A 27,071-nucleotide genomic window follows, 5' to 3' on the forward strand; every position below is an offset into this window, starting at 1 on the left:
CAAAATTTTCGGGACTGGTGCTGACATCTGGAAAGTAGGAGTAGTAGATCTTTGCACCACTAGGTGCTGAGAGCTGCATATCTGATGAGTCAGTGTGTGGAGTGGCATTCAGCTGGGAGGACATGTGGAGTGTTCACAGTGATTTCTGAAATACTCTGCGTTTGGTGTGTGGCGATTTTACGATGGATCCGCGAACAGAACAGCACGTGTGTATCAAACTCTATCCGAATATCGGGAAAAGTGCTACGGAAGCCCTCGCAATGATTCAATAAGTGTTTTGCGGACAGAGCATGAGCCGTACACATGTGTGAGTGGCTCTCCAAGACCTAAAAAAGTGAGACAGGTGAAGAGCATGATCATCGTTTTCTTTGATACCAAGGGAATTGTGCATAAAGAATTCGTCCCACCAAACCAAACAGTGAATTCCATGTACTACTGTGACATGTTGCATGAAAACGTGCTGTGATGGCAGCCCGAACTTTGGTGTCAAGGGAACTGGCTGCTGCATCACGACAATGCGCCCCGTCACATGTCCTTGCTCACCAGGACGTTTTTGGCAAAAAACAATATGGTGGTTGTACCCCACCCACTGTACTCACCAGATTTGGCACCTTGCGACTTCATGCTATTCCCAAAACTGAAACTCAAGTTAAAAGGCCGTCAGTTCGACACTCTAGAGTGGATTCAAGAAGCATCGCTGGCGGTGATAAACACCCTCAAAGAACAGGACTTCCAGAGAACATTTGACCAGTGGCAGATGCGCTGGGACCGGTGTGTACGTGCGGATGGAAACTACTTCGAGGGTGATGGCAACCATTGGTCCAAAGGTAAGGTTTTCAACAGATGGCAGCACCAGTCCCGAAAATTTTGGATAGCACCTTGTATAACCAGTTTGTGGTTTATGTTATTAAGAGTTGCGTCCGCGTTCTTTACCAGTTTATTAAATGTGTGTTTTTGGGTTAGAGCTTTTTCTATAATTCATAATGTCTGTATCGTTATTTCTATGTGCTTTTAGTTGTGCCAATGTCCAATTTAATAGTTTTCATTACTTTCACATTTGGTTTTCGTTGTGTATTGTACTTTGTACCTTCATCTAGTAACATTTGTTCATCATTTGTGACATTAATAACTGTTAAAGTTTTTGCTCTTGTGTAGAACTCGAATGGAGATGTGTAATTCTGTACTAGCAGAGTTGCCAGGTACTATGTAATCAGTAGATTTTTTAAATTTCTTTTTATAGTTTAGATGTATTTGTTTGCTTTTGTAGTACACAACTGTCTGTAAGACTAGACAATTAATGAAATATTACTGGGCTTATGTATTTACTACGAGCTAGATGTGTTACATAAATGTCCCGACTCAGAAAGTTTCTCCGCTTAACTTAAAACCATAAGCTGGTTACACGAACTGCCACAGCAATCAAATCAAACAAAGATAATAGTCTAGTGGTAATAAACAAAAATGTCTATATTAACAAAGTACAGGAGCTCTTTTTTCCTTTACAGCAAACAACATTACCAAATTGAACAGGGACACCACAAACAAATATGCAGCAGAAGTTAAAGAAGTAATAACAAGCTGTGACACCTAACTAACTGATTTTGGAAAAAATGTCTGAGCCTAGCCTTGGAAAGCAGAGGCAGTGGTCATGTGTGTGCGAGTTGCGAATATGTGTGTGTGTGTGTGTGTGTGTGTGTGTGTGTGTGTGTGTGTGTGTGTGTGTGTGTAATTGAGGATGACACCTTTTGGTTGAAAGCTTACTTATTTAGCAGTCTTCTTGTTGTACCTGCACTATAAGGTGAGTAGCAATCCCTCCTTTCCGTAATATATATATTTATATAAACCAATAAATAGCAAACTGTTGCAAAGCTGACAACCATATCAACAGCAAAGTCATCAACTATTCAAGATATGTGGGCGATACAATAATTCTTTTCAGTGGCCCAATTGGGAAATTGACCCATTAAGGGGAGCACACCATGGTTCAGGTTTAAAAAAAAATAAACAATTTTTTGTTTTCATCATATTTCAATACATTAAGGTTTTATTTAAGTACTCTGAAAAGGATTTTGCTGATTTTTTTTTTTTTTTTTTTTTTTTTTTTTAGAATTTAAAGAGCATTTTCCTACCACATGTGTTTATGTGCCACGCCCACTTTTCTGCATGTATTTTAGATCTTTATATCCCCTAGACTGCTTGTTAGGGTTTTTAACTCCCGAGTATTTCAGCTATCCTTGGAATGCAACGGTCGGTATTCTTTTGTTTCTGCTGTTTGTAAGCAACACGCTTTCAAACACGCAGTTAGTTTTGTTCAAGTGTGATTGTGAGTAGTTGTTATACTTACAGCGCGTGTGTTTTGTTGTGTTTATTGAAGATGACGAAGCATAAAGGCATTTTCAAGAAATGATAACTTAGAGGAAACAAGTTTAGAAAGCTTTCAGTACAAGAGGCTATGTCGCCTGGCAACGATGTTTCTAATTGTAATTCTTAAACAAGTGCATCATCAAAGAATCTCTCACCATTTCAAGAGAGTTACAACGAATTTACTGTAATATTGCAAAGTTGTAAAGTCAATAAACATAAAGAACACAACTGTGTGGCTAATTTTAGACTAACAACTGGTGGTATGGAAGTTCATGGAGTACAACAAATATTTCATCGCTCCGTAGAGACAAGAGGCGTACAGTACACCAAATATTTGGGAGATGGTGACACTAAGGCATACAACAATGTGGTGAACTCTAAGCCATATGGAGATGCCATTATTAGCAAAATAGAATGTGTAGGCCATGTTCAAAAACATTTCGGAACAAGGCTGAGAAAACTAACTGATGTTACGAGAGGAAAAAAATTAGAAGGTGGAAAATTGTTTACGGACAGGGTCGGTTAATTAAAACTGAAATAGAAAACTTGCAGGTATACTATGGACAGGCAATTAGGAGAAATAAAGAAAACCTGGAGGCAATGAAGAGAGGTGTTTGGGCCATATTCTTCCATAAGTCCTCTACTGATGATAAGCCATGTCATGGATTGTGTCCATCAGGAGAAAATTCGTGGTGCAAATACAATAGGACTCAGGCAACTGGAGAATCTTATTCTCACCAGCATTCTCTTCCTGCTGCTGTTATTACAGCAATCCTGATCTTCTAAGGAAATGTCCGCATGGGCAGACACAGAACCCAAATGAATATTTGAACAGCATAATTTGGAACGGCCTTCCTAAAACTGTATTTGTAGGCATGCATACAATGAAACTAGGAGTTCATGATGCTGTTATTGCATTCAATTGTGGTAATATCGGAAAGTACTGGGAACTGAAAACGCTGGGAATTAATCCTGGTGAAAATATGATAACTGGGCTACAACATTGCGATAAAATGAGGATAGCCGATGCAGAGAGGTCTGCATCTAATATGGCCAAGAAAGCAAGACAAACATCCAGGAAGGTGCAAAAGAAGCTGGAAGACCTGCTAGAGGCCAAAGAAGGGCCATCATATGCAGCAGAACAGTTTTAATTAACTGTAAGTAACAAATTTCATAAGTTTTTTTCTTTAAAGTCAATTTCCCGCAAACTAAAATTTTCAGTACATATGCCCCATTATATCGGAAACTGTCATAGATAAATGAATGAAATTTTCAGAGACTCTGCATAACATAAAAAGCCACCTCTGGTACTACATTCATTAATATTCCCCCATTAGGAAGTCCACAAAAAAAAACGAAGATGTGACTATACGGGGAGAGATAAGGGTGAACTAGAAAGTAACTGGAGATCTGGTATGAAAAAAGGTGAAAAAGTGTTGGTTAAGTTGATCCTGTGGTGAACTTGGGTTGGTAGACAGCGATGTGCATGAAGATTAGGTGGTAAAAACAGAAAGAGAAAATAAAGAGAAAATAAGACGACAGGAAAGATTTCGAAATGCAACAGCGACAATAACAAATGTATAAAAATCTTTGACGAGGGCTGTTTGGTTGAATCTGGGAGTGGGGCTGAAGGTGAGGCCTTTGGATAGGACAGAGGTTTCGGATTGGGAGAGAGGTTTGGAGGAAAGGTTAACTACTGAATTAGGGTGTTGTGGTGCCAGATTGTGTTGATTGGAATTTTGAGGTTTTGGAGGGAGTGGAGCTGGAAGTGGGAGACTGAGTAGATGGGAGAGACTGGGTTTGTGCAATGAGAGGTGGTTGAGGTTTGCTGGAAAGGTTGTGAAGGGTGAGTGAGTTGCCTTTCCGGAGGTGGGAAACCAGGAGATTGGCTGCAACCCTTCTTTCCATCAGTCCCTATACCAGTTCCAAACTTAACAATCCATTGCCCTCACCCACCTAATCCTTCACTTACACATCAACTCAGCCAATGAACACACCCGTCAACTCCTATCCTTAATAAAAGTCCTCAATCTTTCCTCTCCCACATCCACACCGGCTATTCAGAGCATCCTCCTACAGGCCAACCGCAAATTAGAACAGCATGCCACCCTTCACCTCAAAAAACTATCCAATCTCCTGGTTTCCCACGTGCGCGCAAGTGTATACCTGTCCTTTTTTCCCCCTAAGGTAAGTCTTTCCGCTCCCGGGATTGGAATGACTCCTTACCCTCTCCCTTAAAACCCACATCCTTTCGTCTTTCCCTCTCCTTCCCTCTTTCCTGATGAAGCAACCATTGGTTGCGAAAGCTAGAATTTTGTGTATATGTATGTGTTTGTGTTTCTATCGACCTGCCACCGCTTTTGTATGGTAAGTCACATCATCTTTGTTTTTAAATATATTTTTCCCGCGTGGAATGTTTCCCTATTATATAACTAAATATTTTTTGCTAATAAATTTTAAAAAGTATTTCTTGAAAAGTATAAAATGGATAAAGTAGAGTTTAGTACAGTTGAATCTATTAGCATCATGTAACATACAGTAAAAATATTAAGGTCCTGCATCAAATAGTTTTTTTCAGAAATGGGTCAAACACTTGCCTAAATTAACATGGGTTGGATAGGCAGGGTGTGGTCCCCTTAACAACAAATCTGAGCAGCGTGCACAAACTCATTGAATTTGGCACTGAACATGATACCAGTAAGAACATCAACTTCTTACAGTTAAACCTTCTCCAACAACAACAGTAAATACCATTTCGAGATCTACAGAAAACCAACAGCCATCGATGTGTACATCCACATCTCATCTTGCCATCCAACGCAGCATAAGATGACATAATCACACCAGACACCCATGCAGCTAACGCAAATGGTAATAGAGTGCAGCAGAAAGTACGTTAAACTTCCATTTTTAGGGGGCATATTCTACAAAATAAGCAATATGTTTAAAGATACAAACAGAAAATTATCTTCCACACAAAACAACAAACTTCAGCACCAAGTCATTCATAACTTATGAAAAAACTACTGGGATCCAAATATATGTTGCTGTAAGAACAACAAAAATACCATTCCACAGAAGGTTCTGCTTTAAAAGAGCTAATAGGCAGAGTAAACTGAGGAACTGTAAGGAGAAACAAAAAAATCTCAATCCGATCCCAGAAAATATCAAATCTTTGTAGAAACCCTTCAAATGACTTCTAGAAGACATACCATGAGGCTGCAGAGAACATTTTACCCTATGCCTTTCCAATGAATCAAAGAGCATCCTGGAGAAATATGAAACACTTTAAGAATAGGACCCTTTTAGTGAAGAGGTAGTCTTATGTGGGGAAACACCAATAAAAATGGTGAACAAGTCAAGACAAAGGAAATGGGTCAAAAACCAGAAAATAACGGATATGACCCACAGCAGCAAAGTGGCCTGGAACTTGGCCAAAAAACTTAACTGTGACCCTAGGATAGTCAAATAACTCTCTACATTAGCTCCTAATCAAACTGCCCACTAACTCAAACAAAATGAAAAACAATAAATGTCAGGCAATAAAGATCATCAGAACCCAGAGCCCTGAATCAAACATGTCCGAAACATCATTTACCATAAAAGAACTTGCTCTAGTGCCAAACAATAGATTTTACAACTCTTCAACCAGATCCCAGATCCCAGTCATATGGAAGCTTTGGAGATCACTGAATTACATCAGAATGGGTGGGGCACCAGTCAAAACAAATCTAATTAAATGGGGCCTGAAAGACAAAGCAGACAACAAATGCGACTGTGGTGAAGTTCAGAACATGACATCATCCACAATGTCCCAACTGCACCAGATGTACCTCTGACGACCTGTAGTTTGAGAAGAAAGAAGCTCTGAGCATTGTCCAATATTAGTCTGGAAAACTTTAAAATAAATTTTCCTATATAAAAAGCACATAAGTAACGACTAACAGTCTCCCATATATAAGATCTGGCTTATACGAATTCAGGTTTCCAAGTCTATTATATAGTACAAATTGGGAGAAGCTTTGACACTCAGCTCAAATAGCATGCAGATGCCATATGTTTGAACAACACATCAAAATCCACATTTGCAATGCACACAATTATCAACAGACATGGAGTAAAAAGCATTGAATACCACATCCAGATAGTGCATCACTGAAAAAGGTAGCCTCGTGAATCTAGTAAAACAAATGATATCACCTCCTCAATGAAAAGACTGAGTTAGCTATGTAGCCTTTCTAGAATATTTCATTCACCTGCTTTCCAGTTTTCAACATAAATAAGCACAACTCACTTTGACAATAACAACATGTAGACACTAACTCAACATAAATACTACACTAAAATACAACAGCCTGCTAGTCATGCAATAATACAATGTTGTATATTTGAAACTCCACAAACAACTACATTTTAAGCAATTTTTTATTAGGCAGTACTGGTTAAAATGGGGTCAATGACATGACGAAGAATACAATGGAACATCGCACAGCAAGCATAATTCATTCCAGAATCTTACTCGTACTGTGAAACACTCATTAAGTGAAATAATTTATCCCATATAAATTAATGTAAAATACGATAATGCTTTCCATGCAGAAAAAGCACTAAAAGTTTGAACTTATTCATGGCATTAATTATAAGACAGTCATACATACAGTATTATGTACTTTATTATTCACAATAAATGACTAATTCTTTTTTACTAGGAAACTATCTATTGGCATTCGTTTCTGCTGACACTTCAACAGTTGGAGAAAATGTGGCGCAGCATTATTGTAAAATGAATTTGTAGCGCATGTAGCCACTGCTTTACTGGGGTGATGATTTTCAATGTACGATGCAACCGATTCCCATGCTTTCAGAATTTCTCTTATAGCGGCAAAATATTGCTGCTTTGCTGTTACCACCACCTCCTCCTCCTCCTTCACTGAATAACTCCTCTCCACAACTTCCTGCTGTGAAAAACATTGCAACTCCATAAGCACTTCTGTGGTCATTTCTTGACTGGATCTTTCACAAGCTCATCAATGTTATTGTTATCGACTTCTAGTCACATGTTGCACGCTGCTCATGAGTGCTGCACGTGTGCTGCTCGCATGCAATCGTACCAAGCTAAGTGTGGACGTTGATGCGAAGCGACCATTACGTAGTTAACGTTATATTTCAAGAACCGGAAAATGCAGAGTGAATCAAGGAAACGGAGAAATGTAGATTTGTTATCTTTTAAAAAGGAATGGGAGAATCAATTTTTATTTGTACATAAACGTGAAAACTCGAAATGTTTAATATGTGGCAGTATTCTCGCTGGTCAGTGGAAGTTTAGTATTGAACGCCATTATAATAAATTTCACAAGGACGAGTACAATTTATTGGCGGATTCTGAGTGGATGGGGAAATTGACTGAGCTTAAGAAGAGCGATCTGACGATACTAGATGAATCTGACTTAAGTTGCTGTTCAAATGGTTCAAATGGCTCTGAGCACTATGGGACTCAACATCTGAGGTCATCAGTCTCCTAGAACTTAGAATTACTTAAACCTAACTAACCTAAGGACATCACACACATCCATGCCCGAGGCAGGATTCGAACCTGTGACCATAGCGGTGCACGGTTCCAGACTGAAGCGCCTAGAACCACTTGGCCACACTGGCCGGCTAAGTTGCTGTTGTCACGAGAGATCTGCAACTTTCTTTCATCATATCTCTCATCTAAGTGATTTAACATTTTATGGAGCACTGTTTTCAATTTTTCAGGACAACAACAATACCCCAGCGGTACGTGCAAGTTATAAGATTGCGCTTAATATAGCGAGAGTTCGAAAACAATTTGCTGAAGGTGAGTTTATAAAGGAGCGCATCAATGACTCTGCTGATTTACCTTGCCACTGAATGCAAATCAGTTTCGAGCTATCACTCTTTCTCAGCAGGCTGCAAGTCATCGTATAAGTGCCATGGCAAGTGACGTTTACATCTACATCTACATGATTACTCTGCAATTCACATTTAAGTGCTCGGCAGAGGGTTCATTGAACCACAATCACACTATCTCCCTACCATTCCACTCCCGAACAGCGCGCAGGAAAAACGAACACCTAAACCTTTCTGTTCCAGCTCCGATTTCTCTTATTTTATTTTGATGATCATTCCTACCTATGTAGGTTGGGCTCAATAAAATATTTTCGCATTCTGAAGAGAAAGTTGGTGACTGAAATTTCGTGAATAGATCTCGCCATGATGAAAAACGTCTTTGCTTTAATAACTTCCATCCCAACTCGCGTATCATATCTGCCACACTCTCTCCCCTATTACGCGATAATACAAAACGAGCTGCCCTTTTTTGCACCCTTTCGATGTCCTCCGTCAATCCCACCTGGTAAGGATCCCACACAGTGCAGCCATATTCTAACAGAGGACGAACAAGTGTAGTGTAAGCTGTCTCTTTAGTGGACTTGTTGCATCTTCTAAGTGTTCTGCCAATGAAACGCAACCTTTGGCTCGTCTTCCCCACAATATTATCTATGTGGTCTTTCCAACTGAAGTTGTTCGTAATTTTTACACCCAGGTACTTAGTTGAATTGACAGCCTTGAGAATTGTACTATTTATCTAGTAATCGAATTCCAACGGATTTCTTTTGGAACTCATGTGGATCACCTCACACTTTTTGTTATTTAGCGTCAACTGCCCCCTACCATCAGTTAAGGAGAGCAGTGCAGGAGTTTATTGCATTTTCCATCGCACTTGTGAGTCCACAGATATTTCTGACACAGAGCAATTAGTGATTTATGTCCGCGGTGTGGCCACTGCTCTGCACATAACAGAGGATTTTTTAGATATGATATCTTTAAAAAGCACAACCACCGGTGTGGACATCCTAAAAGCTGTTGAAGAAGCTGTCGATTCAGCTGGCTTAAACTGGGAATGTTTGGTGTCTGTGACAACAGACTGAACACCAGCAATGAAAGGGGAACAAATGGGACTTGTTGGATTACTAAGGAAAAAGCTCCAGTGTACAGAAAAATCACTGTACAGCATCCATTGCATTTTGTACCAAGAAGTATTCTGTACAAAATCAGCAAAGCTGGGGGATGTCATGCAAGTGGTTATTCGTGCAGTTAATTATTTGAGATCCCACTGGCTTACACATAGACAGTTTCACACATATTTAGCTGAAATTGGGGAAGAGTTTGGTGACATACCATACCACAGAGAAGTCCGCTGGCTTAGCCGCGGTAATGTACTCAAAAGACTTTTTGAGCTGAAATACCAATACCTCAGTTTTTAAAGGACAAAGGAAGGTACGACCCCAAGTTAGAAGATCCAGAGTGGGTTGCCGACCTTGCATTTTTAGTGGACATTACCATACACACGAATGCACTGAACACAAGTTTGCAAGGAGAAAATCTGCTAATTTGTGAAATTGCTCAAAAGGTGCAAGCTTTCACTAGCAAGCTTGAGCTGTGGGAACGACAGCTCTTGTCAGGGAACGCAGTGCATTTCCCTATTCTGTCTACTGTGCGAGAACAGAATCACAAGAAATATGTTTCTGTACTTAGTGCAATAAAAGAGGAGTTTCTCATGCAATTTGGGGATATATCATATTTACTCCAAGCTTTTGAATGGTTCTCGAGACCATTAGCTGTTTCTGTAGACGATATTCATCCCAATTTGCAAATGGAATTGATAGATCTACAGTGTAATTCTCGTCTGAGAGAGAAGTTCCTTTTGGCAATACAGGTAATAGACTTTTATCACAACTTTCCACAGCAAGAATTTCCTCGTCTCCATCGTGAAGCCATGAAGATAATGTCAATGTTTGGCTCGACATACGTTTGTGAGAGATTTTTTTTCTGTTATGAAATTAAGAAGTCTCGGTTAACAACAAACATCAGTGATGAAAATTTAAGTAACTGTTGGCGTTTGTCTGTATGCAAAAATTTTGTTCCAGACATTAAACGTATTGTAAACTCCACCTGTGATAATTAAATAAAACGTATCGTAGGTAATAGGTACTCTTTCAAACCATGATCTCTTTCAAGCACTCCTGCTAACTTTATTCCTTCATTCAGTAAAGGAAGTTAGGAAACAAGATGCATTACAGAGGAAGGAGCGGAGAGACGGTATGGTGGGGAGGGGAGAGAAGCGGGTGGCCAGCTTGCCCCGGTGTGCATGCAGAACACCTGTTAACTGCATACGTGCAAGTGCACCGCACATGTGCAGGATTCCTGCCCACCCCTGGACTATAGGCTCCTCAGGTACTGACTCATATGCCTCAGAATCACAATCGACAGCGCACTTCGGTCACAGCTTCTTCCAAGTAGAAGTAAGAGTTCTCTTGGTAACATCTTCCCACATCTTTTCAATCACCTTGACAGAGAGAGGCTTGAAGTGATATTTCCAAAACTCTCAATGAGTGAGATTGGTAGCTTCACTCAACTCAAGGCAATGCTCAAAGAGTGCCTACATGTAGAGCTTCTTAAAATTAGAAATAGCCTGCTGGTCCATAGGCTGGAGTAAGGAGTGGTGTTGGGAGGCAGAAACTGGATCTTGACGAACTGAAATTCTTCAAGGAGGTGGTCTTGTAGGCCTGGAGATTGGGCAGGAGCATTGTCCATAACAAGCAAGACATGGAGTGGCAGATTCATCTCAAGCAAATATTTTACTACGTTTTTTATTTTTTATTCAATCACAAAACATATCACATCACCCAAGCCTTGTTGTTGAACCTCCACATCACATTTAACCTGCTGTTCTGGACTTTACACTTCTGGAAGGCTCGTGGAGTTTCTGAATGATACACAAGCATCAGTTTAATTTTAAAATTGCCACTTGCAATGGCACAGAACAGCAGTGTGAGATGGCCTTTCACTGGCTTGTGATCGGGCAATGCATTCTCCTCCACTGTTATGAAGTTATGCCTCAGCATCTTTTTCCAGGATAAACTCGTCTCCTCACAGTTAAAAACCTGTTGCAGTATATAATCCTCAGAATCTAAGAGCATCTTGAAGTTGCTGATGAAGTTATCTGCTGCCTTTGTGTCGGAGCTGGCTGCTTCGCAGTGCCTCACAACACTATGGATGCCGGTTCTTCTCTCAAACTCCTCAAACCACCCACAGCTTCCCTTAACCACTTCTTCAGCCACTGATGACCCTGGCATCTTCTTAAGGACGTCAGCGGAAATCATTCTCGCCTTCTCACAAATGATGTTCTCGTTCATAGTGTTACCCTGCAATTGCTTTTCATTTATCCATATGTGGAGAAACCTTTCAACATCGTCCAGAATATGAAACCATTGTTCACATACTCTTGTCATTGCTTTTGAAGCATCTATCTCATTAATCTTGTTCTTGAGGACAGTGCAAATAGTTGATGTAAACCGATTGCATGTACACCCAAATCAGCAACACTCACACCATGTTCACGTTTTTCAGTGATTTTACCTTTCATTTCTAAGGCCATTTTCCTTCTCTTGTGGTCGTCTCCTTGCGGTTTTATCTTCTTACAAAAATGTGTGATCTCAAGCTGCACTAAAATGGTAGCAGAAAGAGCGCTACTCCCAGACTGCAGTATGTACTAAGGACATTGTTCATAGCCTGCTGCCAGCAATGAAAGGTGATCGTATTGTTGAATGTTTCCCCCACCTCATGTGAACGGCTGGTGATGTCACACTAAATAGTGATCACTCGTTATGCAAAACATCACTCATTAAGTCTTTTTTTTTTGCTCAGTATGAGAATTGCACTTTATGGGAGGTGCTCATTAAGTGAGGTTCCAATGTATAGAAGGCCCACACATAATTAAAACCATTATCTCTGCAGAATGGATAGTCAATGACACAAATTTTTGATGAGGGAGAGCATCTATGTAAACATTAAAAGACAGTATACAATATGGCTGAGAATACACAACACCTAACCTTCATAGTTAAACCATAATCTCCGCAGGATGGATAAACAACAGAGTTGGGCAATGGAAAACATTCAATGCTACGTGACAATGACATGCCAGTAAGATAGCATGATGCAGTTACCCAGGTAAATCGCAGCATCTGGTGGCCACACAAATCGAGAGGCCAGTTCACCAAGTGAAATTCAAAGTGAATGCAACTGATGATGTCGCCATACACCATGAAACTTGTAGTGCATAGTGAAAAATTGGTTCAAATACAGCTGTTTGTGGAGTTTCAAATATAAAATGTACTACCACAGCTGTGGATGCCTTCATCACACAGTCATTTGTAATTAATACAATAGTTAAATTAATTTAAACTTTCAACTAACTAACAATTGTTAACGTAATGGCCACCATCATAATATTTACTTATGAATAATTGTTTTTCATCATTTAATTTGTTTCCTCTCGTACTCCACACTATTTACATAATATTCATTTCAGTAATTTTAATGACTAATGAAAACTACCTCAGCTGTAGTATTACACGTCCATTGTGTTGCAGGCAGTTTCGTTCTTAGGACATCTTCAGATTGCCAGACTGTGCTAAAGTCAAGGTATAAATAGTTATTGTTGTTGTTGTTGTTCTGGTCTTCAGTCCACAGACTGGTTTGATGCAGCTCTAAAAGCTACTCCATCCTGTGCAAGGTTCTTCATCTCCAAGTACCTACTGCAACCTACATCCTTATGAACCTGTTTAGTGTATTCATCTCATGGTCTCTCTCTGCGATTTTTACCCTCCATTTTCATGTCAGTTAAATTGTTTGGTACAGGAGGAACATACACACACTTTTAATGATATCCCAGAGAAAGACATCCAGTGGCTCGTTTCATGAAACCAAAACACACCACAGCCATGCTCCACACCAGTGAAAGTAACTATTTTAACTGTGCGCTACGCTGACATTCTTGGTGGTGGAATGGGGTACTGATACTACGTGAATGAAACTTGAGGGTGTTTGCTACAAAATGACACATCTACCGATTCTGTAAGTTAGTTCAACAAATTTCTATATCGTTCCAAAGTTGTGAAGTCCTTTTTGACTCACCCTGTATAACTTTAAAAACCAAATCCAGAAACAACATAACTGCCTGGCGAAAGTATGGCATGCAGAGACAGAATACTTCGTACAGTAGAGTCTTCATGAGCAAAGGTTTCACATTCGATCTTTCAATCAACAGTTTCACAGAATTTCATTACCAATTATTCCTCAATAATCTGAAGTGTACCAAAACCGGACATACTTGTCACAGAGAGTTACTTGTGATCCTCACTTGTAGGTAATAAACTCATTTCCTGTTTGTCGATTGCATTTTTATTACTTCAAACTGAAGGTTTTCGGCAGATCGCTTTGCACAATTACTGGATAACAGGCCTTAATGGAACTAAGAGTTTCAGTGTCATGAGTATATGACACTGAAACTAGTAGTTTTGTTTGGACTAGTAACAGTGTAACTAAGATAAAGTATATGAAGACAAATGGCACTGCCCAAATCGATCAATCTGAAATAATACAAACAGTGATCAATAGACAAAAAATAAGTCTATTTTCTATTATTTGAAGTGTGTTTTCCTGATTGTCAGAATGCCTCATCACTAATAAAAACAACACAACATGCTCCAAACTGCACATGCACTACAACTGATGATGAGTAGCTGTTAATGGCCAAAGAGCACACTTAAACCTCACAAAGAGAGAACTCACCTTAAATTCCTGCATGGTTGAAAACAGCAAGAGAATTTGCTAAGATGGACAGAAGAAACTATGTAGATGCAACAAATCAAGAAGCAAGTTAAATGGAATAAATTCAAAGTGAATTATAGAATGAAAAAGAAGAATATTATGTACACATTGTGTGAGGATACTTAAGATTTATCAAAGAGCATACTGTGCCTGAAAAATTTACAGCGACCAGAAAAAGAGCTCTATCATATAGGTGATGAGAAAGAGAGAGAGAGAGAGAGAGAGAGAGAGAGAGAGAGAGATATTGTGAAAGGTAGGTAAGGAATAAAAGCTACAGAGAATACTAAGGGGAATAAAAGGGGAAAAAAGTAAAAATGAAGAGGATTTAAATCAACTAATACAGTAAAAGGAGGGGCAGTGGTTAAAGACAATGTTTTCTATTTGCAGACAGCGTTGACCAAAGTATGAAAGCAAAGATGTTCATTATGAAAGCACCAATGTCACATCTGTATTCATTTCTAAGTACCAAAAAGCAGGCATGAGTTCCTGAGGCAGCTGTACCCATTTCTTCCTTTGACATTCTCTCTTCACACCACGTATTTCAATATCATCATATATTTACCAGTTTTTTCTGTAGTTTCTGATCCCAGAAGTAAAATTAAGAATCACATACATAAGCAATAGCACAGACAAGTAATTACCTCTGCTTTGAGTACATTTATACATTTAGTGGAACTACAGAAGTTACAAAATTGCAAATATGTGGCATTTCGAATCCATCAGTCTAATGGGATGAATTTTCTTTTAATTTACCTAACAAAGTAATTTAGCACTCAGTCAGTCATACATCATTTGCCCAAATTTCTAGAGTGAAATCTGCTTACTTCTACGTGCAAATTATACTATGTTTCAATACTACTTAGGTATTATAATCTCATTTTCTTCCATGTATGATGAGCAGAAACTTGTACAAATACTAACCTACACAGAAAGATTTCATCTCTATGGTAAATATACAACGAAAATACCTTGAACTCGCTGGTCTCTTGACATCCAATACACAACACCCTCTGCCCATTCTGGCACTTCACTTGCTTTTGATAATATTTGTACTCGCTTCTTGTTGAATTTAAATTCATTTATTGATGGAGCTGCCTGAAAATAATCATTTATTTGACCTCATATTACTTTACCACTCAATTTAACTCATAACATATAAGAACTAGAAGATATTCAAAAGTGGCAGCAGTACTGGCAAACATTATGATGGTTCTGATGATATCTGGCCACGCAAAAGGACAGTTTCAGTGACCTAATAGAATATAAAAGAAATTCTTTTAGTAAAATGAACCACGTCATTCTTAACTAGCACCTTGTTATGACAATGTTCCACTGAAACAAAGCAGCAGGTTTTTTGAGAACATTGGCAATGCAAATGCCCAGAAGGACAAGAAAGACTGTTTCTCTGTAACAGATCTAATGGGAGAGCAAAGCCTCCTGGCTCCCCACCAACACCAATACTCCGATGCTAGTGCTGTCATCACTTCAAAACAAAACTTCTGAAAAAAAAACTGTGTTATGAATTAAGAAGAGTAATCAAACAGAGTCTGAAACTGTGTGTGTTTGTGAGCAACAAATAAACAAGTCTTTACCCCCCCCATCAGTCTACTGACTGGTTTGATGCGACCCACCACGAATTCCTTTCCTGTGCTAACCTCTTCATCTCAGAGTAGCACTTGTAACCTACATCCTCAATTATTTGCTTGACGTATTCCAATCTCTGTCTTCCTCTATAGTTTTTGCCCTCTACAGCTCCCTCTAGTACCATGGAAGTCATTCCCTCATGTCTTAGCAGATGTCCTATCATCCTGTCCCTTCTCCATATCAGTGTTTTCCACATATTCCTTTCCTCTCCGATCCTGTGTAGAACCTCCTCATTCCTTACCTTATCAGTCCACCTAATTTTCAACATTCGTCTATAGCACCACATCTCAAATGCTTCGATTCTCTTCTGTTCTGGTTTTCCCACAGCCCATGCTTCACTACCATACAATGCTGTACTCCAGACGTACATCCTCAGAAATTTCTTCCTCAAATTAAGGCCGGTATTTGATATTAGTAGACTTCTCTTGGCCAGAAATGCCTTTTTTGCCATAGCGAGTCTGCTTTTGATGTCCTCCTTGCTCTGTCCGTCATTGGTTATTTTACTGCCTAGGTAGCAGAATTCCTTAACTTCATTGACTTCGTGACCATCAATCCTGATGTTAAGTTTCTTGGTGTTCTCATTTCTACTACTTCTCATTACCTTCGTCTTTCTCCGATTTACTCTCAAACCATACTGTGTACTCATTAGACTGTTCATTCCGTTCAGCAGATCATTTAATTCTTCTTCACTTTCACTCAGGATAGCAATGTCATCAGCGAATCGTATCATTGATATCCTTTCACCTTGTATTTTAATTCCACTCCTGAACCTTTCTCTTATTTCCATCCTTGCTTCCTCGATGTACAGATTGAAGAGTAGGGGCGAAAGGCTACAGCCTTGTCTTACACCCTTCTTAATACAAGCACTTCGTTCTTGATCGTCCACTCTTATTATTCCCTCTTGATTGTTGTACATATTGTATATGACCCGTCTCTCCCTATAGCTTACCCCTACTTTTTTCAGAATCTCCAACAGCTTGCACCATTTTATATTGTCGAACGCTTTTTCCAGGTCGACAAATCCTATGAAAGTGTCTTACTTTTTCTTTAGCCTTGCTTCCATTATTAGCCGTTAACGTCAGAATTGCCTCTCTCGTCCCTTTACTTTTCCTAAAGCCAAACTGATCGTCACCTAGCGCATGCTCAATTTTCTTTTCCATTCTTCTGTATATTATTCTTGTAAGCAGCTTCGATGCATGAGCTGTTAAGCTGATTGTGCGATAATTCTCGCACTTGTCAGCTCTTGCCGTCTTCGGAATTGTGTGGATGATGCTTTTCCGAAAGTCAGATGGTATGTCGCCAGACTCCTATATTCTACACACCAACGTGAATAGTCGTTTTGTTGCCACTTCCACCAATCATTTTAGAAATTCTGATGGAATGTTATCTATCCCTTCTGCCTTATTTGACCGTAAGTCCTCCAAAGCTCTTTTAAATTCCGATTCTAATACTGGATCCCCTATCTCTTCTAAATCGACTCCTGTTTCTTCTTCTATCACATCAGACAAATCTTCACCCTCATAGAGGTTTTCAATGTATTCTTTCGACCTATCTGCTCTCTCCTCTGCATTTAACAGTGGAATTCCCGTTGCACTCTTAATGCTACCACCGTTGCTTTTAATGTCACCAAAGGTTGTTTTGACTTTCCTGTATGCTGAGTCTGTTCTTCCGACAATCATATCTTTTCCGATGTCTTCACATTTTTCCTGCAGCCATTTCGTCTTAGCTTCCCTGCACTTCCTATTTATTTCATTCCTCAGCGACTTGTATTTCTGTATTCATGATTTTCCCAGAACATGTTTGTACTTCCTCCTTTCATCAATCAACTGAAGTATTTCTTCTGTTACCCATGGTTTCTTCGCAGCTACCTTCTTTGTACCTATGTTTTCCTTCCCAACTTCTGTGATGGCCCTTTTTAGAGATGTCCATTCCTCTTCAACTGTACTGCCTACTGCGCTATTCCTTATTGCTGTATCTATAGCGTTAGAGAACTTCAAACGTATCTCGTCATTCCGCAGTACTTCCGTATCCCACTTCTTTGCGTATTGATTCTTCCTGACTAATGTCTTGAACTTCAGCCTACTCTTCATCACTACTATATTGTGATCTGAGTCTATATCTGCTCCTGGGTACAACTTACAATCCAGTATCTGATTTCGGAATCTCTGTCTGACCATGATGTAATCTAATTGAAATCTTCCCATATCTCCCGGCCTTTTCCAAGTATACCTCCTCCTCTTGTGTTTCTTGAACAGGGTATTCGCTATTACTAGCTGAAACTTGTTACAGAACTCAATTAGTCTTTCTCCTCTTTCTTTCCTTGTCCCAAGCCCATATTCTCCTGTAACCTTTTCTTCTACTCCTTCCCCTACAACTGCATTCCAGTCGCCCATGACTATTAGATTTTCGTCCCCCTTTACATACTGCATTACCCTTTCAATATCCTCATACACTTTCTCTATCTGTTCATCTTCAGCTTGCGACATTGGTATGTATACCTAAACTATCGTTGTCGGTGTTGGTCTGCTGTCGATTCTGATTAGAACAACCCGGTCACTGAACTGTTCACAGTAACACACCCTCTGCCCTACCTTCCCATTCATAACGAATCCTACACCTGTTATACCATTTCCTGCTGCTGTTGATATTACCCGATACTTATCTGACCAGAAATCCTTGTCTTCCTTCCACTTCACTTCACTGACCCCTACAATATCTAGATTGAGCCTTTGCATTTCCCTTTTCAGATTTTCTAGTTTCCCTACCACGTGCACGCTTCTGACATTACACGCCCCGACTCATAGAACGTTATCCTTTCGTTGATTATTCAATCTTTTTCTCATGGTAACCTCCCCCTTGGCAGTCCCCTCCCGGAGATCCAAATAGGGGACTATTCCGGATTCTTTTGCCAATGGAGAGATCATCATGACACTTCTTCAATTACAGGCCACATGTCCTGTGGATACACGTTACGTGTCTTTAATGCAGTGGTTTCCATTGCCTTCTGCATCCTCATGTCGTTGATCGTTGCTGATTCTTCCGCCTTTAGGGGCAATTTCCCACCCCTAAGAAAAAGAGAGTGCCCTGAACCTCTATCTGCTCCTCCGCCCTCTTTGACAAGGCCGTTGGCAGAATGAGGCTGACTTCTTATGCCGGAAGTCTTCGGCCGCCAATGCTGATTATTTATCAAAATTTAGGCAGTGGCGGGGATCGAACCCGGGACCGAAGACGTTTTGATTATGAATTAAAGACGCTACCCCTAGACCACAGTGACACATCCATTACACATCTTTTAACTACAAATTCCACATTTAAAATGTATGAAATTAAAGAGAGAGAGAGAGAGAGAGAGAGAGAGAGAGAGAGAGAGAGAGAGAGAGCTGCTCCCAAAATTAGGCTAACTGCCATACTCTAAAATTTCATTGTTACATCTTTGACCAAATAAATGAAAGATACAACAACATTACAGATCAACATGACTTGCTCGTCCCATGATAATTCATTGACCCATCACTGTTAACATCAAAATCAACATCTAATGAGTTAGGAAGTCCAATTTTAAAACTTTTACAAACATTTGTGTGGTTGTCAGATAAAAGTGATAGCCAATTTTCAGAAGTCCAAAGTTGTCCCACTGTTAGCAAATACAAAATATTAGGTCAAGATATAGTGTAGAGACACAGCTATCTTGTAAGACTGCATAGTTTTGGGGCCTTTAGCCTAAACAAGCAACTTTGGGTCATGGGGCAGTTTCCTGTTCTAGGTCTGGAGTATACCAGTTCCTTCTATCTCTGTGGTTGGATGGACGTGCATTATCATCATATGTTGAGCCTAATGAGTCTAAGCTTCTTGTCTGCTACTAATAATCAATCATTTCCCCACAGAACATCACCACCCTGTGTGATGCTTGTCTTACCATGAGCCTACTTTGTATGGAAGAGCAATTTTTAAGAACAGCTGGAAGACGTAGTCATGGGTTCCGTTGTTGTCCATTTTTTCATGGAGCATTGTGGAAGCCAAGAATTGTACTTAGCACACTGTAAGCCCAAGGTGTGGTACAGGTATGCTGATGACACCTACAATGTGCAGAGCTGGGGTGGGGAATAGGTCGACGACTTCATACAACACCTGAACAGTCTCCATGCCAACATAAAATTTAATACAGAAATAGAGAAAGAAGTAACTGCTACACTTTCCAGATGTGCCAATTCCAAGAAATGGTGAAAACCTGGGCCACAGTGTGTATCGAAAACCACCAAACATGGACCAACACCTGCATAAACTTTTAATCGTCCACATAGACTCAACACACAATGCCTGGTATCCATTCTGAGGAACAATGGATACTCCATCAGTTATATAAGAAGTGTCACGAAAACACCTGGTGAGGTAGCATGTCAAATGAAGAAATTTCAGGTATGGCCTTTCTACCAAACATTCCCAGAGTGACAGAAAATCTGCAACATGCTGCTCAAACACAGAAAACTAAGGATTGCGGTTATTGCTGAAACAAACAGTTTTTGATTATACCTTTTTTCCTTTACCTCTCGTTTAACCTCATTGTTAAAGCAGCTCAAAATAACAGGTTTCTGAAATAACCGATATTCGGTTTTTTATTGCTGCTATTTCCAGTAATAAACACAGATACTGAACAAAAATTTAAAAATTATAACCCAAAGACATTTGCATTATACACCTCAATCATCATCATCATCATCATCATCATCATCATCATCAGGATTTCCTTCCAACGAGCGGAGTAGGAACTTTGTGAACGATATGCCTCCATTGGCTTCTGTCCTGGTACAGCTTTTCCCCTCTCCACTACATTCCACGTTGCTACTCTCCTCTTGAGATCTTCCTTAACCTGGTCTGTCAATCTCTTTCTAGGCCACCCAATTGGTCTCCTTCCTGGTATCTCCATCTCCAAATACTGACATGAAGTTCGAGTCGTGTGCATTCGCTTCACATGACTGAACCACTTCAATCTCAAAGCACTCATCCTCACATCTGTAGTCAATGTCACCTGTAGGTCTCTCCTTACATAATCATTCCTGACTCTGTCTCTCCTAGTTGTTTGTAGAGCTGACCTGTTGTTTGTTGTGGTCTTCAGTCCAGAGACTGGTTTGATGCAGCTCTCTGTGCAACATACAGTAAAGCTGCATGCTCTTGGGAAAAATTACAGCTGTGGTTTCCCCTTGCTTTCAGCCGTTCGCAGTACTAGCACAGCAAGGCTGTTTTGATTAGTGTTACAAGGCCAGATCAGTCAATCATCCAGACTGTTGCCCCTGCAACTACTGAAAAGGCTGTTGCCCATCTTCGGGAACCACGTGTTTGTCTGGCCTCTCAACAGATACTCCTCCGTTGTGGTTGCACCTACGGTACGGCTATCTGTATCGCTGAGGCACGCAAGCCTCCCCACCAACGGCAAGGTCCATTGGGGGAGGGGGGTGGGGGGGGGGGGGGGGGGGGAGGAGCTGACCTAAGGAACTTCATTACATTTCATTTGCTTGTATTTGACTATCTTCTCTCTTATTTATGACACAGGCCTCTAGACTATACATCATGATTGGCAGGAGATAAGTTTTATACAGGGTTTGGCTCTCTGAGGGCTTTCTTATCCCAGATTAGATTTCATACTTGGTGGAAGAAGCTAGATCCTTTTGTTATTCTGTTTAAGACTTCGAGTTTGGAACTTCCACCACGTGATATGATGCTACCCAGATAATTGAAGCTTTTCACACATTCAAACTTCTCCCCCTCCAGTATGATGTGAGGGTGTGGGTGTCCTGTTCATGTTCATTGCCACTGTCTTGTTCCTACTCACAGTTAAGTTGAATTTTTTAAATTTTCTGTTCCAGTAATCTGTTCTCCTCTGAACCTCCATTGCCGTCTCTCCCCAAATGGTGATGTCATCAGCAAAAACAAATGTGTTGAGATCTTCATTTTCTTTTTCCTTGATTTCTTTCATGATTGTGTCCATAAGTGCAATGAAGAGTAAAGGGGAGAGCGAACTGCCTTACTGAACACCTCTCTTTGTCTCAAACCATTTTGATCTTCCTCCTCCTACTTGTAATCTGCTCTCACAACCATGGTACAGCATCTGGACCTTTTTAATTACTGAATCAGGAACATTATGTTTTCTCAAGCATTCCCATATTTTATACCTTGGTACACTGTCATGTGCTTTTTCCAAATCCACTAATACTACTATCCAGTCCTTTCCTTTTTCCCAAAACTTCTCCATTAACTGATGGAGGGAGAAAATGAGATCTTTTGTTCCCCTATTACTTCTGAACCCATGCTGTTGTTCCTCAATTGGTGTTCTAGAATTTTCCGCAATCTTTTCTCTACAACCTTTTCCATTATCATAAAGCACTGTGATAACAGTGTGATTCCTTGGTAGTTGCTGCATTTCTTTCTACTACCTTTCTTGAACAATGGTATTATAATTCATTTTTTCCATTCATCCGGCACTTTGTTTTCTTCCCATATCATCCCCAGCACCCGGTGTAACCACTGTATTCCATGGATTCCTGCGGCTTTCATCATATCTGCTGTCAGCTCATTCACTCCAGCCACCTTCCCACTTTTCATCTGTTTGAGGGAATTCTCAGTTTCTGACCAAGAGATTGGATCCTGCACCTAGTCTAATTCAATAACTTCAGTGTCACTTTCTTGTGCACCTTCCCCATTTAGTAAGATTTCAAAATAATTCTTCATCTCTTCTCCGATACCTTCCATGTCCCTGATAATATCCCCATCCTCTGTTTCAATCGCTTTTATGTCTTCTCTATCAGATCTTTTACTTTTCAATAACCCATATAGCAGTTTTTTGCTCCTTTTGCTATCCTGCTCTAATTTCTGGGTGAATGTTTCCCAACTCTTCTCCTTTTCTTCTTTCACAATTCTCTTTGCTTGAAGTTTCTTTTGTCGGTATTCCTTCTCCAGTGTTGTCACCTTGTGTTCATCTTTTGGTACCAGCCTCTGGTTCTGATTTCTTTTTTCAAACTCCATGTTTTTCTTTGCCATATTATGTTTTTTAATTGCATCTTTTACTCTATCGTTCCACCACCTGATTTCTTTGTCTTTCACTTTACCCTTTGTTTTGCCGCACATCTGCAAAGCATTGTTAACTACTGATGTTTTAAATGGGCATTGTACGCCTCAAGACACATTGTATCAAAATATCAAATAAAACAATAATCAAAAGGAAACTTAGTCCGTCCACAGTTCGCTGCTCCTTGAAAAGTAATGAGAGGTTAAGCACTACAGAAAATCACCAGTCGATTCTGATTTTTTGAAACTCTGTTCAAAAATCATGTTGTAATCAAGTGTCACACCACTATTTGCCCACTATGAATCATCAGTGCCAAAGGGTGAAAATTAAAGATGGAGAACTCTTTTTTGTCATGTTAAGTTGTCCATTTCTAATGGCTACAAGCTGGTAAGTCACATTATGTAGATGCAGGCAGTAGATCAGCTACTTCCTTCCTATTTTATTATGAACTAGAAAGTAATTGTTAAGCTTTTAACTTACTACTGTTGCCACAACTTCCTTTTCTTTTTATAATTTCACAGAAATGGTGGACAAACAATGAGCTTTTGTGTAAGACTTGTAGTATTCTTTTTCTTTATTTCAAATTAAAAACTTGTTTTTTGCCAAATGTATTTATTTGCTTTTTAACAGGAATATGAATACAACTGATTTTAAACAGACAAAAATAAAAATGTTCTTTCAAAATATTCAAATGAACAATTTAGATTGTAGGCAAAATATAAGATTTACGAAAAACATTTATATTACAAAAGTTAAAATTTCAATAATGAATTAATCTATTTGCCGATATTTATTGTCCATTCTGTTCATAAATACTCTTCCTATGATGTACTGATGTGTAAGACGACCCTTTTCATTCAAAACAGTACAATTTGAAGGCGGCATAAATCTTTCAGATGCCACAGAACTTCTTACTAAAGATAAATACTTTCAGTCCACAAATACTGGCAAGCTTGGTTTACATTTTTTACTATGTACCCCACCCACCCAAAGAGAAAAATACTCTCACAGCTTCTGGATAGCAAAGGGGTGCTTTCTACAGCTCTGTTTCCTTTGGTAACAGACTTTCAAGCTCCACTACACCACTCTTGTCTACTTCCTGATCATGCGATGACAAAAGAGGGTTTGCACTTGTTTTGACCTCCTCCCATTTGAAGCAAAGGTGAAAGTAACCAGTTTCATCCAAGTAGTTATTTACCTGTTGCAACACAGTCATGAAAACTGAGTCTCTCTACGCGTGCAGTATGTACGCTTCAATTGTGCTATTCACAGTCCGTAATTTTATTTGCTTGAAAAGCAGAAATGGCTGCACTATTACATGTAGTGGAGTGATATGTATAATGAAATACATTTCTACTGTAATCTGAAAGTGGCGATTACCGGCCAAACCTAATTACAAATAAACATTGTGAGGCAATACTGGAATTATAACAAAGCAGTTATTTATCTCTTGGGTCAGATTTGTACTGGCTTTGTTGGCAGTGTGGGGGGATCAGGCACATTTGTTTTAAAATCGTAATCTGACAGTATAGTGAGCCGTGTGTACTTCCATCTTTCCACGGCTCGTTTCCTGAACGTCGTGTGGAGCCAATATTTTTGGTAATCGACAGTGTTTGGGCGCGATCGGGCTCTAGTATCTCGTTGCTGTCTTTTATTGCTTCGCTTCTATTTCATTTTTCCTCGGTTGTTCAGGGTTGGTCTTTTATGAAGCTCTTTCGTTTGAACTCCCGCCTGTAGTGATCCCACTATCGATTGCAAGTTCTGTCTTTGGTGTACTTAGAAACTGTAGGTTGGTAACATGACCGACTCACGTATTTACTGCAACAGACTCTTTGGCCTGTACTATTTATAGGCAAGCGCGGTCACGCTGGAGGAGGTTGTCACGCAGTGGCCTTCGTGTCTGGTCTGGTGATGTCAACATCCTGCCTTCCGCGTACGGGTGTTGTTATCGAACCTGCACTTCTACCCACGGAGGAACGCCGGCCTGGTTGGGACCCTCTGTCCGCTCTTCACTGGTTGTCCGCGGGAGGCGGATGGCAGTCTAGTCACTGCCTGCGTCGACGAAGCCAAACAAACAGTAACCATCATGGGGTGGTGGAGCCACCATTCGGCGAGATGTTGAGTCTGGGAGCAGTTCGGCTGGGTCGGTGTCTGCCGGGACGACTGGGGACAGCTCAGAATTGTGCACAGCAGTCCCGGACAAACGACAAAGTGTACCGAGGGAAAGGAGAAAAGAAGTTAAGTGTGAATGTTTCAAGTTGATCGTCCTTTGGGATTGAGTTCATCCAGTCGTCTTTCCCGCCTTGTGGCCACCGCTGTCGCAATCCTCTGTTCTGTTCACTGGTGCAATTCTGACAGTGCAGATTCCTCCACGCATCGTTGCCAACCAGTGTAGTGGTGTATTTTGTTAGTTATTTGTGTACGTTTGCACTTCTATGTTCTGGTAGTTCATCCTCCCGCCCTGTGGTTGCAGAAATTTCTGGTGGGGAGTTAGTTCCTTGTCTCCCAAGATCTAGTGCTGTATTATTAAGGTTAATTCTAGTTCAGTCTAGTGTTCTGTTAATCCCTGGGTATGTGTGTCCGCCATACTACTTGCGCTGTATTTATTCTAAGTGAGTTGCACTGACAGTAGTTGGGGGTTCGAGTCCTGTCACGGAGCTGATAAGTGGTCACATTGGTTTCAGCTTGTCAGTTGGAGGGTGTTGCCTTAGAGGTTTGTTAACATTGGCATGTCAGCGTTGTCTAGCGCTACCGCGACCTAAAGAAGAACATTGTGCTGATTAGGGAATATTGTTACACGTTCTTGTTTTCGTTTCGATACCTGTATTTGTGAAGGCAACTGCATGAAGTAAGATCTGTTCTCAAGCTATGCTGGATCTTGCGCTCTTGGGATTTTTGGTTTTGTTTTGATCCCGACTATTTGGGTGTCAGGAATATGGAACTGTGTTGTTAATGTTTGGCTTGAACAGCAGATACGCGGCTAGTTTAGTACGTGTGTAGTGGCATGGTGTCCTCGTGAAGGCGTGCCCACTAGATTGCTATTGCATCTCCTCAAAGTGTAATTTCCACCTTACTAAAACCCCCTTGTTAAAAGGGAGGAAGGAAAAATAAAAACTTTAGAAATACCTTCTATTTGCATTAACTATCTTACCTGTCGCGTAAGTAAATATCTGCTCAGTGATTAAGCTAATCCTAAAAGCAACTAGCGCACTTCTGTTATGGTGGCCCCCGTGCCTATTTTGGTCTGAAAGATTGTACAAACAGGCTTACAGGCTCCGTATCGAACTTCTGATGTTGTTTTTTGAGTGATTGGGGATTATTAAAATTGATTATAGTGCAAACGTTTGTATTTTACCAACCGTGTTCACAAGTTATTAATGTGATTGGCTGGAATGTAATACGAAAGTTTTAGGACCATAGGTTGTCCAGGTAGAAATTTTAAAGGTATGCTGTGTTGTGAATTCATGTATTTACGTTTTATACTGCAATGAGAATTTAAATGTGGTAAACCCACGCTTTGTGTTTGATAATTAAAGATTTAAGAGTGCATTCACTTGGCTTATTTTTAAAAATTATAATAGGCGTTTTAGTTTCTTAAATTAAAGCCTTTCCAATTTGAAAGTTGTGGCACTCCCATTCTGGGCAATCGTAAGCATCAAAGCAGGATTTATGTAGTTGGTGTTATGTATTATATGTTATGAATAAATTATTTGTGTGTTAAATCACGTCTGATATGTCAATTCCTTGGCCCCGTCCACACCTTGGTCGTAGTCTTTTAATATTAAATGATCAGACCACTGTTCCGTATAGAATTGCACAGCAGAGAATTGTGTACTACGTTTGCACTTCTGTCTTTTGCTTACAAGCTTTTTGAGGTAGATCTGCAGCTGTCTCTACATTTAGAACTGAGATTTCTGAATCCATTTTCGAGAATTATCAATAGGGGTATTGCCGCCACGCCAGTCACCTAACCACAGCCACCGCTTATACATATGCCTGCAGCTGGCAGGTTGCTGTACTTCAGGCATCATCCACCAAAGCCAGTCTGCACACAGGCAATCTAAGTTCTGACCGAACACACCACATGCTTACTAACATTGGCGGACAATCATAATAGCGACACACCAATCTGCGTAAACGCCAGACGACAACAGAAACACATCGCTGTGTACACGGCAGACTCCAGTGTGCTGCACAAGAGGCTTCAGCATCAACCATGAGCAGCATGTGCATCCGAAACCACAGCATTGCAAGTAGGACGCTACCTTGTGCCCGCACATCACACGCCACCTCAAGGCAATCCTTC

At 40.1% G+C, this 27,071-nt stretch overlaps 1 protein-coding gene across 4 annotated transcripts in view; it reads right to left on the minus strand.

Annotated features, from left to right (window-relative positions):
- Positions 1-27,071, minus strand: part of LOC126412197 (deoxyribodipyrimidine photo-lyase) — a 121,090-nt gene that overhangs the window by 64,263 nt on the left and 29,756 nt on the right. For all 4 annotated transcript variants that reach the window (XM_050081697.1, XM_050081689.1, XM_050081704.1 and 1 more), the window contains one exon: positions 15,030-15,156. In XM_050081697.1, the coding sequence (XP_049937654.1) occupies positions 15,030-15,156 (127 nt within the window). The remainder of the gene's footprint in view (positions 1-15,029; positions 15,157-27,071) is intronic.

This window comes from Schistocerca serialis, chromosome 1 (assembly GCF_023864345.2).
Source record: "Schistocerca serialis cubense isolate TAMUIC-IGC-003099 chromosome 1, iqSchSeri2.2, whole genome shotgun sequence".
NCBI lineage: Eukaryota > Metazoa > Arthropoda > Insecta > Orthoptera > Acrididae > Schistocerca > Schistocerca serialis.